General features: G+C 34.8%; 3 protein-coding genes across 4 annotated transcripts; 2 read left to right on the forward strand and 1 right to left on the reverse strand.

The window, feature by feature from the left end:
- LOC9330064 (26S protease regulatory subunit S10B homolog B) lies at positions 1 to 2,754 on the forward strand. Its single transcript, XM_002891261.2, has 10 exons — positions 1 to 230; positions 513 to 632; positions 723 to 859; positions 949 to 1,110; positions 1,270 to 1,356; positions 1,449 to 1,535; positions 1,620 to 1,757; positions 1,999 to 2,190; positions 2,289 to 2,387; positions 2,472 to 2,754. The coding sequence occupies exons 1-10, from the start codon at positions 128 to 130 to the stop codon at positions 2,544 to 2,546; spliced, it is 1,200 nt and encodes a 399-aa protein (XP_002891307.1). The 5' UTR covers positions 1 to 127; the 3' UTR covers positions 2,547 to 2,754.
- Positions 2,755 to 4,537: 1,783 nt separating this feature from the next.
- On the forward strand, positions 4,538 to 5,649 carry LOC9327370. Its single transcript, XM_002891262.2, is given in 2 exon segments — positions 4,538 to 4,583; positions 4,730 to 5,649. Coding segments are annotated over 2 exon segments (348 nt in total). The 3' UTR covers positions 5,032 to 5,649.
- A 2,016-nt stretch (positions 5,650 to 7,665) lies between these two features.
- Positions 7,666 to 11,529, reverse strand: LOC9327371 (transmembrane protein 136). 2 transcript variants are annotated; one of them, XM_002893957.2, is made up of 5 exons: positions 11,189 to 11,529; positions 10,954 to 11,094; positions 10,740 to 10,859; positions 8,297 to 8,392; positions 7,666 to 7,932 (listed from the first exon to the last, which is right to left on the reverse strand). In XM_002893957.2, exons 1-5 carry the CDS (start codon positions 11,414 to 11,416, stop codon positions 7,822 to 7,824), a joined length of 696 nt encoding a protein of 231 aa, XP_002894003.1. In that variant the 5' UTR covers positions 11,417 to 11,529; the 3' UTR covers positions 7,666 to 7,821. The 2 variants fall into 2 exon arrangements, with proteins under 2 accessions (XP_002894003.1, XP_020870627.1); XM_021014968.1 differs by having other exon boundaries at positions 7,814 to 7,932; positions 8,297 to 8,433; positions 11,189 to 11,488.
- Positions 11,530 to 13,199: the final 1,670 nt, after the last annotated feature.

The raw sequence follows: 13,199 nt of genomic DNA on the forward strand, positions 1-13,199 counted from the left end.
GCCGGACCCAAATAGTCCATGGCCCCCAAAATACTTACAAAACCCATTCCTCAAGAAAACAATTACTTTAAAACAAAAAAAAAATTGATAAAATTGCCTTAGTGTCAAATTTTGAGATCTGCAGAAGATGAGCGACGGAGACGACGCCGCTAGACGCCGTACCGCGGCGGTGACTGATTACCGGAAGAAGCTCCTTCATCACAAGGAGCTCGAATCCCGTGTCCGCACAGGTTCTATTTCAAAATCTTCCTCATTCTCTTCTTTCGTTTTCTGGGTTTAGATTTTGAAAGGTCTTGGCTCAAAATCGAATCTAGGGTTTGTTCCTACTCTTCGTTCCCACTAGAAATCTCGACACTTTATTATACTTGAAATAGTGACGCGATTTTAGAGGATTTGGAGTTTCGAATTGAATTGGTTCCTTTGTTTCTTCACTTGATTAGTCAATTTGAAGTCGATCTTAAGCTTAATTCCACTTCTTATAGTTCTATAAAACGGGTCTTGTGGCTATGCAGCTAGGGAGAATTTAAGAGCAGCTAAGAAGGAATTCAACAAAACTGAGGATGATCTGAAGTCTCTTCAAAGCGTTGGTCAGATTATCGGAGAAGTACTACGTCCTCTTGATAATGAGCGATGTAATTTTTTGTCTCTACCTTATGTTTTTGATTGAATCCTACACTTTGTGTTTCTATCATCTAAAGGTGGAATTTTTGTTCTTCTTTTAGTGATTGTGAAGGCAAGTAGCGGTCCTCGTTATGTGGTGGGTTGTCGTAGCAAGGTGGACAAGGAAAAGCTGACTTCGGGAACTCGAGTTGTCTTGGATATGACTACGCTGACTATAATGCGAGCCCTTCCTCGTGAAGTATGCTTGATTTCAGAATTTTACTTGTTTTTGTAGCTGCTTTAGTGTTTTGTACTGGATTTAACTCGGTGGTATCCTTTTGATGGTAGGTCGATCCTGTTGTTTATAACATGTTGCATGAAGATCCAGGTAACATTAGTTACTCTGCAGTGGGTGGTTTAGGTGATCAGATTAGAGAACTCAGAGAATCTATTGAGCTGCCTCTCATGAATCCTGAACTTTTCCTTAGAGTAGGGATTAAACCTCCTAAGGTACTTGATCTCTCTCCAGTCACTTCTTTGTTGTCACAAACTATCCCATACTTCACTTTTTATGTTTCCCTTTGCATGTGGTTACCAGTATGAACGATTAGAAGAATTGAAACGCACTTCAAATTTCATTAATACTAATTAGTGTTCCTCTCATTCCAGGGTGTCCTTCTCTATGGACCTCCGGGTACTGGAAAAACATTACTAGCTAGAGCCATTGCCAGCAACATCGACGCCAACTTCTTAAAGGTTTGATTTTGTTGTTGAAGGTCTGGTTTACTGTTCTGTTTTATTATGCCTTATTTGTGCTAAATAAACTCTTTTTTTGCCTTTATATTTAGGTTGTATCAAGTGCAATCATAGACAAATACATTGGAGAAAGTGCTAGGTTGATTCGAGAAATGTTTAACTATGCTCGTGAACACCAGGTAGAATACCATCTTTTTCCTCTTGTCTTGATATACTTTATATTGATGTTCATGACTTTCGATTAACACTCCTTCTGCGGCTAGCCTTGTATCATTTTCATGGATGAAATCGATGCTATTGGTGGGCGCCGTTTTAGTGAAGGAACTAGTGCTGATCGTGAAATTCAAAGAACACTTATGGAGTTACTCAACCAGCTTGATGGGTTCGACCAACTTGGAAAGGTATGACCTATAGTTTTAGATTAGTGCTCGTGCATAACACTGTGGTTAAGTTATTTCGCTAGCTGAGGTTGTTGGGGATACCTATAGTTCAAATTGCTTTTGCTTTCCAACTTATGTTCACACAAGTGGTAAAAATATGATATTATCATGAGTGTTCGTTACTTTCATTAAATATATTTGTCCTCCAAAATTCTTTGTACAGAAGATTATTTTCTGATACTTGGGAGATAATACTATTTAGGTGAAAATGATAATGGCCACCAACAGGCCTGATGTTCTTGATCCTGCACTTCTCCGTCCGGGTAGGTTAGATAGAAAGATTGAGATCCCGTTGCCAAATGAACAATCAAGAATGGAAATCCTCAAGATCCACGCCTCTGGTATTGCCAAGCATGGAGAAATAGACTATGAGGCTATCGTGAAACTTGGAGAGGTTTGTTTGTTTTTCTTACACGCTCACTGCGTTGTTGTTTTGCCTTTGTTATATATTATAAGATCCCACTGACTGTTCCTCTAAATCAACATTCATAGGGTTTCAATGGTGCTGATCTACGTAACATATGCACTGAAGCTGGCATGTTCGCTATCAGAGCGGAGCGTGACTATGTAATCCATGAAGACTTCATGAAGGTAGAAACAAAAATAAATAATCTGCATTTTTACATATTTATTTGTATCCAAACTTTTCTGCTTATCACATTGTCGGTTATACAGGCGGTGAGAAAGCTGAGCGAGGCCAAGAAACTTGAGTCGAGCTCTCACTATAACGCAGATTTCGGGAAAGAGTAAGAAAAGAACGAGCTCAGAGAAGAAGAGAGGGCAGTGAAAAACTCTGTTATTCACTTTGAAAAACAAGCTAATGATTCTGTTTCAGTTTCTCAATGTTTTGTTTTGAGGTTTTTCGTATACACAAAAATTCTTGCTTTAGTAATGACAACAATTTCTGTTTATGCATCCTATATCTAAATTATCTACATCTCAATTGCCGTTTGAATCATCTTCCGGCGCCACAGATTTCTTCTTGCCTATCTAAGTTGTTGGTTTTTAATGTTAACAAAAAAAAAGTCATCATTTAGTGAAATTCGTTGATAAATCAAAAGTTGTATAAATATGTGGGCTTTACTCGTTATTAACGAGTCGTTAGCATTAATGTTTTTTGGTTATTATTATTATTTTAATAAAAATCGTGAAAATATCAGTCAATCTATATTTTATAACCTCCAACTAAATTACTAGTCGGTTCTTTTTTTTTTTCAAATAAATTACTAATAAAAACACCTTTTAAATGATGACAAAAAAACACCTTTTAAATAAGAGATTTTAATGGGGAAAAAAAACCTTCGTTTATATTTCCGCCTAAGCAGATCTCGTTTAATCAATAATTTGTGTTGTTACTTGTTAAATACCGACTTGTGTATATTTTCGTTAGACTTAAAACAACACGGTATTTGTTATTAAAAGAAATGAAAATCTAAGTCCTAATGTCGATTTAAAAATTCCAAAATCGTGAGAAATAGAAACCGTCGTCGTTAGTTCTCGTGCTTCTCATTTATTTCAGATGAGTTTAACTCTTAAATTTGTCCATTATCATTGTTTACGTAGCTTAGAATGTTGGCACAGGCTTTTCTCAGAAGACCGTGCGGCGGTCGATAATCTCAATATTGCCCGACCCAGCCTTCTTACCATCGACCATCTCCAACTGGTTTCGCTCTGTCTTGGGCTCATCAGGTGATCGGCTCAAGATCACGACCAGTTTGTGCAGGGATGGCCTAACCCCCTCTTCTGAGTCTGATCCTCGATCAGCGACAGACACTTGAACTCGACCTGAGTTATTCTGTCTAACTCCAAATGGACTCTCCAACCTGAGTCCTACACACCACTCACTGAACCACGTTCACCTGCTCCAATGGAATGGTCCCGCGGAAGCAACGCGACTGTCACAATCTAAAACATATATATCTTTACAAAGATTTTACAAAAACATAATTTAAATAAGTAACATTGTTTTAGGAATTTTTTTCCCCCAATTTTTTAAACATTTATGATTAAATTCGATTAGTTTCATTACACAAATAACCAATATATGAAATTTTCAATAGTAATACATTAAAATATATCACTCAATGAAATATGTTGTCACATTTTTACTTTTATGCTTACGTATTTATATATTTCCAAAACATACAATTATATTTAAATTTGTATTTTACAATATAAAATTTATATCGTGAGACATCGTCTAGCATAATCGTGATTGTTTACGGCTTTCAAATCTGTAAAAGCCACTTTTCTTCTTACGTCCATAAATCAAACCAAGCAAGCTTTGCTTAGGTTTTAGAGTTCACAGCCAAAACACTAAATTTTTGCCCAAGGGGTCCTTTTTTCCACAGCCCCAATATTATGTCCTACAAGGCTCTGGGTATTTCCTCTCTATATATTACGTATATCTATATTTATGTTAGTTACATCACCGGCTGAAACCATAATTCGGAAATTTAGGTAGAAGACAATGTATGATTTTGCATATATTCATTAGTTTGGGTAATAAATTTGAATTAATGATTTGTTGAAGTACGAATTAGCAAAGTAGTGTATTTGATATATGAATCGAACATATTTCTTTACTTGAAGTATGAGATAGCCTTTTTCAATGTCTCGAGATAAGTATGAGAAAAGATCTGCACCTAAACCAAAACTTTGACCAAGGATGAGTTCGCCCTAATTTTCTTTTCTCTCTAGCACGAAGCCCGAGAGAGCCATTGAAGTTCTTCATCTCTGCTATGGAGCTTCACCTTTACTCTTCTTCCGTTGGTCTATCCCTTCTGTGTAAAGCCTTTCTCACCTGAAGACATCACTTAGTTGGCTGCCTCCGCCGTCTCTGTTTTCCGGCGAGAATCTTTTTCAACCTTTCTCACTTGTTGTGAAGATCTTATGACGTTCTTGGTTAAGCACAATCTCATGTCTCCGATGAGGCCAATTACGCCCTCGGTGGTCTCCCCTCTGCTGGAACCACCAGATCTGCTCATGCTTTCCTTGTCTAGGCTTCCTCCGGCTACGTTGATCTTTCGCCGAGATAGGCTGCTTCCGCCGCCTCTTCTTTCGCAAATCTCGTGGTTGCGCTTCACCAGAGTTTCGTCAACAAGTATCTTCTTCTCGGGATCCGCCTTTGATTCCCGAAGAATTATCTCCCTTCCTGGGAACAGCTACACCGTCAATTTCTCCTCTGCCTCTCCGAAAATTCAAACGCTTTGGTCTATCCAAGCGATTCTGGTGACTCCATCGACTTCGGCCTCCATCTCGGTCTCAATGTCCGATGGATTTCTGATCACCACAATCTCTAGATTGTTAGATCTGGTGGTCGGAGATCTTGTTTCGGCTGAGCATGGTCTCGCCTGCTCTCTGCCATGCCCTTCAATCGGCAAGAAATACTTCCACCGTTCTCCGGTTAACCTCATCACTGAAGTTGAACCACTTTTTCCACCTCGATTGGGATTTTCCTCGACAAACTGGAATGGTTCCCCGACGATCAACGGCCGCCGCCTCCTCTGCACTCAAAACGCTGAAGTTGTCCCTAGGGTTTCTAGTGGACCAAGTTTGGGCATAGCTGGTAATGGGCTAGGTTATGGATTTACTACTAATGGGCCTTACAGAACAAAAGCCCAGAACTGCTTTTGGAAGAGAACATCTTCGAATTCCTCCCTGTGGGAGAGACCATTGTTATATTACCTCATTTTTGGCTTATCAGAGACTAAGGATATGTTGTATCTCTTTCCAAATTTTAGAGCTTGTATAGCTTTTGTTTCTCTCTTTGTAAAAGATTCTCTTGAACTTGAACTTATGGGAGGTTATACTCTTATGTTCTCAAATGACTATCCGGTTCGTTTGGTGTCGATTAATGCATGTTTGTGGGTTCTTGAAACTTCAATTAGAAACCAAGTAATTACATTTTTGTTCATCCGGTTGTTAAAGACCGAGACTCTAATTGGATAAGTTTGGGCGATAATGGCACGCTTAGAGGAGATGTATGGTTCTTGAAAGATGATTACTTTTTGATCACCGTGTATGAGGAAAAGAGAAGAACAAACCACCAACTAAACACTTCGCTTCTTATTTCACTTGATTCCTCCTTCATGGAGAGACTATTCCCCCTTTCCCTCTTCCTTGTAAGGGAGTTTTACCGAAAAGTTGTTAGGCCTTTGCTATTTGACGGTTCAAAGGCTCCTAAGTTTCAAGAAAGCGGGTGTGAAAGTAGCTCTCTAATATCATTTATTCTCTTGAACCATATGAGAGAAAGGATGGCGAGCATTTTATGTGGCCCACGCTTTGGCATTCTCCTGGTTATTGATTGGAAAAAGGCTTTGGGTCCCCTTTTTCTACTTGTTACGTGTGTTAGGATCCTTCTCATATGTGTCGGCAACGGCGTATAGTTTGCGAGAGTTTTCTCTCGTCCTACTTGTGACCACCCTTTTCAGGGATTGGGTGTCTCGGCACTTCAGGCGCAAGTTTGGAACTTCAAAAACATACGAAACCTTGTTTGTTTCGTGATGCAATGTATCTCAAGGTGGCTGGCTTCATGGCATCGTCAAGCGTTTTGTCATACCGAGTGGCTTACCTCTGCGTTGGAACGCGTTATCCTTTGGATCTTTAGATCCTTTTATCCCTTTTTCAATTGTATTTTCTTATTTTGTTGTTTATCTATCCGGGTGTTGCGTGATGTTCAAGAAAGAGCAGCCCGTAAGTACTTTTATTCCCATGTAAGTTTATCGGTTTCTGTATGGCTCTCCTTAGCGGAGAATCCTTTATCCGTAGCTTAATAAAATGGTGTTTGACGAAAAAAAAAAAAAAAAAAAAAAGATAAGTATGAGAAAAGATCCACGGACCACGATCATAAGAACTTGTCAATACTACGTACGAGATGGAGTGGTGTATAACACAACGAAAATGCTTAAGACCATTCTCTTTTCTTTAATAGATGGTATATCGTTATTTGAAAACTCAACCGGATTAAAGTATAGTCAGTGTTTAAGGCCAAAAAATTAAATTTAATAGCTTATAATGAAGATACAACAACAATTCATTATAAACTTCGAAAGACTTTTGCTTTCACAATCAACCTTCAAACTCCAATATTCTCAACCTTCTCCGTTCATATAATAGTTCATTTTCTGTTTAGAATAATGACGAGGCTTTATTTATTTTATTATAAAAATTTAACTTTAATTTTTTGAGAGACTAGACCATGACGAGGCTTTATTTTCAGGTGTTGTCTTCTCTTTGGTGGTCGCTGTGGGATGTTAACCTGATCGTTCGAGTCCTTTTGTTCCCCTGAGAAAGGATCATCGAGATGGTTAGGTTTCGCTCCCTGTCTTTGCATTTCCGCATCTTGTGTGATCGGATTGCTTCTTTTAGGCTTTTATCTAGGCGCTCTATGACGGACCATCGTCTCCGCCGCATCCGGAAGTGTTTTATGAGGATCAGTTTTGGCCTTTACTTGTCGGGTTATGAAGTCTTGGTTACTTGGTTTCGAGAGATCATCTCTCATCATGATGGGAGGAAGCAGATGTTATCGATTGGTTGGCCGTGGGCAGCATTGGTAAATCGCATTCTCAAGTTCTTCTAAAGATAAGGTCTTCTTTGGTGCTTATGTCAAGTGTTTTTCTTCGGGTTTAAGTTTGTATGCTTCCTTAGGTTTTGGTTTCGATCTCTTTCGATTTCGGCTTTAAAATTTCTTGTTTATAATGTGTTCATGTTTCCCTTACATAGGGCTTAGTTTCCGGGGAATTTACGTTTTCCTCCGGCTTAGTTTCCGAGGACTTTTCTTTCGTCCGTCGGCTTAGCTTCCCTTGTTTGGGATTTGTATTTCACCTTGATACCAAAACAAATTTCAATAATAAAATTTCAGATGACAAAAAAAAAAAAGACCATGACGAGCGTCTTTGTCTTAATTTTCTATTGACAAACGTAAAACTTTTTTGTTTTATTTTTTATTAATATAGTATAATAAAATAGATAAAAATGACTACAAATAAAAAATAAACAAAATTACAATTGGATTGATCTCTAACTAAGTAGACTTTTTGTTTGACTTTGGCTTCTTAAAAAGTTTATATCTCATCATTCCGAAGATTTTATAGAACCAAAATATGCTCACGAGTTGTAATCCTGATCCCATTGCCTGTAAGAAAATAAAATAACATATCATTATAGAATCAATATTCAAATTAAAAATTATGATACACTGAGAGATTAATCGACATAATATATGTATATATTTTTTCTCGATGATAAAAGCTCTATTTTGGTTTGGAGAACAATACACTTGTGTTAGAAAAAATTCACATATTAAAAAAAAAAAAACAAGTGAGAAATTGATGAATTAAAAATTGGAAACTAAATTAAAAACCGAAACGAAAGATTTCATATTGTAAAATATTTAGATATCTTGTTTTTTTTTCTTTTTGATAAATAAATAAAGATATCTTGTTGACGAAAATAATTTAAAAACAATTTCTTGGTTGGTGGGAAAGATAAATAAATACCTTGATGAAGATGGGATTATCAGCTGATAGACTGACGTAAACAAGAAAAGGTCCACACACAATCCTCGCCAATGTGAATATAGTGGCAAAACACACCTATCATCAATTAATACAAAGCATGGTGGTGCTTTTAGAAGCTTCATACAAAAAAAAATAGATTTAACTTTGACTTAATAAAATATTGCTAAAATACAAAAGACAATATATAATGCTAAATTGCTAATAAACCAGAGAAGTAGATTAATTGGGGTTTTTACAGGAAGACCTTAACTAATAAATCTTAAACGTCAAATTTTTAGCAATTGCAATTGAAAGTTACCATAATAAGACTACTATAGACATTTGTTTTCATATCCAGGTGACCCGGACTTTTATTATCCCAGTAATCATTTTAGGTTAAGTGTAGCCGTTGTCCAACAACTATAACATTTTAAGCAACAAAAATTAATTACTTGATTCTAAAGGAACAGAGAGGTTTCGAGTTATAATCTACATCGTTTACTAAAGAAATATTGAACTATGTTATTTTAGTATTTTTAAGATTGTGTAGAAGTTACATCTAGCATTATTCCATTTTCGGAAAGAATACAATTGTTCTGTTTGCATTAACTAGGAGTTGATGATGGAGTAAGGACTACATTCAGAGCCGTGCTTCTAGTGTAAGTAAAAAGGCATTTGCCTTAGGCCACATGAAATATTAACATTTTAAAGGCCACATTTCTATATATTTTTTTAATAAGTGTAATTAGATTATATGATGAACTCTTCCACAATATCATACTTTGAAATCATTTCTTAAAAAATACATGTATATCTATTATTAATCCTTACATACACATCTATACTAGTATTTTTGCAACATTTTGGTGACGGATGGATAAAAATGCTTATGGGTTAATCGGATATCGACCCGTTTCCAAATTTTGATCATAAAATTTTTTTTGGGTCGGGTTATATTTAACCCAACTCATACACCGGATATTCCATATTTAATAAATTTAGATATTTAGAATTATGATTCTCCTATCATCTTTGTTTGATTTGTTTTTAACTGTTTTGAATCATCATATAATACATAAAGTAAAAAAAATATCAATTTTTTTTTCTGCATATACTGTGATTCGAAATTTTAAAAACGGACATATATTATCCAGTTGACGAAAATGTGTGTTCAACGTTCTACATCGATTAAAATATTTAGACAATTATTCAGAATCATATCATAAATAAGATCAACATTAATAAAATAAATGAGTTTTTTGGTTGGACGATTTTGGCGGGACGATTTTTTGAATCAACAATAATAAAAAGATTAATATGTCGCTTCAATACGGATTAAATTCTTAATTTTTTTTAATACCACCAATATTAGACATATCAAATCAACCTCATTTAGAAAAGATAGTATAAAATCAAAAATTTTCATGTGGTATAATGTTACTTAATAACAATTGTAAACTATAAAATATAAATGTCTTTGAAAATGATACAATTTAGAAAATTTTATCTATAATAAATAATCGTTAAATTTTTTAAAATTACTACTTTTAGAAAATAAATTACGGGACGGGTTAAGAAATTACATGACGGGTTATATGGTGGACGAGTTTGAATCAACATTTATAAATATTTTAAAATATCATTAACATGTCGCTTTAATACTGATTAAATCCTTAGTTTATTAAAATATAAATGTCTTAGAGAATGATACAATTTATAAACTTTATATATAATAAAAAATCATTAAATTTTAAAATCACTACTTTTAGAAAACAAATCACGGGACGGATTAAGAAATTATGGGATGAGTTATATTTTGGAACGGATTGATATGGCGAACGGGTTTGAATCAATATTTATAAAATTTTAAAATATCATTAATATGCCGCTTTAATACGAGTTAAATCCTCAGTTTATTATTGTTCCGTGAACTCGTGATATACCGTTACTTGATAATAATTATAAACTATAAAACATAAATATTTTATAAGGAGATACAATTTATAAAATTTTATATATACTAACTTTAAAAAATAAATCATTACACCGCGGGTTAAAATCTAGTACTAATATGCATAAAAGAATTTTTTTTCTTTTTTGTTACATGTTAGGGAGTTATAAAATTGTAAAATTAATACATTAACTATAATGATTTTATAGTGCTTTAAGTCATATTTGTTAAAAACAAAAATTTGAGTGATTAGTAAATTTTTTAAAAAGGCCACATAATTTACAAGTTGTCTTAGGCCTCTCAAAGCCTAGGCACGGCACTGACTACATTAACATGTTTAGTCTCGAGTTCGAAAAAAACTATTGACCAGCTTAAAAAAATGATAAATATATTTCTTTTTAAAAAAAGTTTCTTTGAATTTTTATAATATCTATCCATTTGTAAATTGTTAGATCACACAAAAAAGATGATTGCAAATATAAGTATACTCACATCAGCGGCTAGATTGAGGCTGGTGTCTTTGTATCCAATCTCTTTGAGAATCTCCCTAAGGTGGAAAAAAGGACTCGATATTTCTGCTACCCACAGTGTAGCCACAATCTCAGATCCAGACTTCAAAACAATATATGTTATCAAAATTTAATAAAAACTCTCATATATTTTCCAATAGTAACCATTAATTTAAAGAAAATAATAGTAAAAATACCTTTTGGTAAGCAAGTCCAGCTATAAAACCAAGAATGCTAACAAAATGATGAACCGCATTATCAATGCTAAACACTTTATCGAAATGACAACATATAAGATCGTAGATCATGTACGATAACGAAAACGCCATCACGTCCATCTGTTTTGTGTTTTTAATCACAGTTTGGTTACAATGTCCAAAAAAGAGTGATTATATATAAGTTAAGAGAAGTGATGATGTGATTAAGAAGAACCTGTTTAGGAGATGGCTTAGAAGCAAGGGGACAAACAGGGCAAGACAAATCTTGAACAGAGAGTGTTGCTAAAGTGACAGCGATTGTCGCGTGAGCCGTGGAAAGAAGACGGTTGCTGAAGCTGAATGAGTAGCTAGAGAAGATTCTCCGGGTGAGAATGAAGGCAAGACCCCATGAGATTACTCCAAATACTATTATCTTAATTGCTCTTACTTGTTCTTCCTCCATATGATTAATCTCCTTTTGTTTTTTCAATCCAAGACAAAATTTTGCTTGTGATGACAAAGAGAGATAGAGAGAATTAAAAAGATTTCAGTGATGTTAGTAGGCCGACATTATTGGTGGTATGTTAGTTGGGAACTTTGGGATTCAATGGTGTGGATCCCATAGACATTAATGTTTCTGGTAAAATTGACCTATAAAGATTTGATCCAAAGATTTTGGAAGTATTTCCTCTAGCTCCTAATTTTGCTTAAACTTCTAATCAGTTTTTGTTTCTTAGAGTATCTTAGGGTAAACATTACGTTCTTAAATTATATATGGTCTGTGTAGATACTAGACACCGAGACCACCACATGGCTTTTCTATGAAATAAGTTGAGGTCAACTAGCTATTTTCTTTTTAAAAAAGTCATCATCGGTAACCAATTTATTTGAATTTTTTGACCAATTTCTTTCAAAATTATCACAAAAAGACAAGAGGCCATAGTTGATAGATATGGAAATGCGTCTCATTTTTTGTTGCTCATGTCTCATTGGAGAGTACGTATTATTTAAAATTTTATGTGTTATGTTGAACAAATTTGATTATATTTTAATATATATTTTTCTAAAATCTGATTTTTTTTTTGTCTTAACAAAAAACAGTTATCTTTTAATATACTCCCTCCGTATTTTAATAAGTGTCGTTTTAGAATTTTTAATTTTTTGAATTGGATGTCGTTTTCAAATTTCTATACAAAATTTATTACTTTTTAATGTTTTATGATATCATAAAACATTAAAAAGTAAAAAATTTTGCATAGAAATTTGAAAACGACATCTAATTTTTAAAAAAAGAAAATCCTAAAACGACACTTATTAAAATACGGAGGGAGTAATATTTAACATTAAAGTATGTTGGTGATTGTTTTTTTTTAAAAAAGAGATGATATTTATTTTATAAACTAATTCAATTGCATATTTTTTTGATGAAATGTGAAATTTATATATGAATAAAAATCTAAATATGTATAATAGTTTATTGGTTTCGTTAGACTATAACCAAAACAGAGCAAAGAATTACAAAACAGAGCATGATGCTATGATCGTGTAAGTCTTGAGCTAAACCATCGTTGCATTAAGCCTCTCATCCTCCGGTTGTCATAGTATTTCAGAGACATGATTCGCGACCGTATCCGTCTTCTCGGTCGTGCAGGCAAGTTGGTTGTGAGTCCGGTAGTGCTTGTTGTGCCTTCTCTCATTTTTTTCCCGCCATAACTCATAAGTAATATAGTGTTGTTTGAAAAGCCAACCGGAGGAGAATGTAATCGTTACTCTCAAATGAATGTGTGAGCAGCCTCTGAATATTGTCCCATTCCAGTCTGGATCCGGTTCGGTTTGCAATAAGTCCCCCACAAACCCGAGCCAAACCATGAACGAATAGGGACAAGCAAAAAAACAAGTGATCTCTGGTCTCATCAGGCTTTCCGCAGAAAAGGCAAGCCTGACCATGTCCCCATTCTCGCATCCGAATTCCTGTCGAAAGTCTATCTCTGATTGCCAACCAAGTGATAAATGCAAAACGAGGGACGGCTTGCGGGAACCAAATGATTCTATTCCATTCCTTTGCGTCACGAGTCCGCAGCTGTTTCCAAGTATTAGTAGCAAAGAAGGTTGGCCGATACTCATCAGGCAAAGGTTGCTAATAAACTGTTTTACCTCCAACCCACGTTCAATTGCATATTTTAAGTAAATTGCTTTCAAATAATAATATTACGGTCTTTTTTTCTTTTTCACGTCCGGTTAATGAT

Source organism: Arabidopsis lyrata (assembly GCF_000004255.2).
Source record: "Arabidopsis lyrata subsp. lyrata unplaced genomic scaffold ARALYscaffold_1, whole genome shotgun sequence".
In the NCBI taxonomy this organism is placed as follows: domain Eukaryota; kingdom Viridiplantae; phylum Streptophyta; class Magnoliopsida; order Brassicales; family Brassicaceae; genus Arabidopsis; species Arabidopsis lyrata.

Excerpts from the sequence above, each read along its gene's own strand:
- LOC9330064 (XM_002891261.2), top strand. The coding sequence starts at position 128 with ATGAGCGACGGAGACGACGCCGCTAGACGCCGTACCGCGGCGGTGACT. Across the intron at positions 860-948 it reads TGCGAGCCCTTCCTCGTGAA|GTCGATCCTGTTGTTTATAA; the intron begins GTATGCTTGATT and ends TTTTGATGGTAG. Across the intron at positions 1,536-1,619 it reads ACTATGCTCGTGAACACCAG|CCTTGTATCATTTTCATGGA; the intron begins GTAGAATACCAT and ends TTCTGCGGCTAG.
- LOC9327371 (XM_002893957.2), bottom strand. The coding sequence starts at position 11,416 with ATGGAGGAAGAACAAGTAAGAGCAATTAAGATAATAGTATTTGGAGTA. Across the intron at positions 11,095-11,188 it reads CTAAGCCATCTCCTAAACAG|ATGGACGTGATGGCGTTTTC; the intron begins GTTCTTCTTAAT and ends AACACAAAACAG. Across the intron at positions 7,933-8,296 it reads ATAATCCCATCTTCATCAAG|GCAATGGGATCAGGATTACA; the intron begins GTATTTATTTAT and ends ATTTTCTTACAG.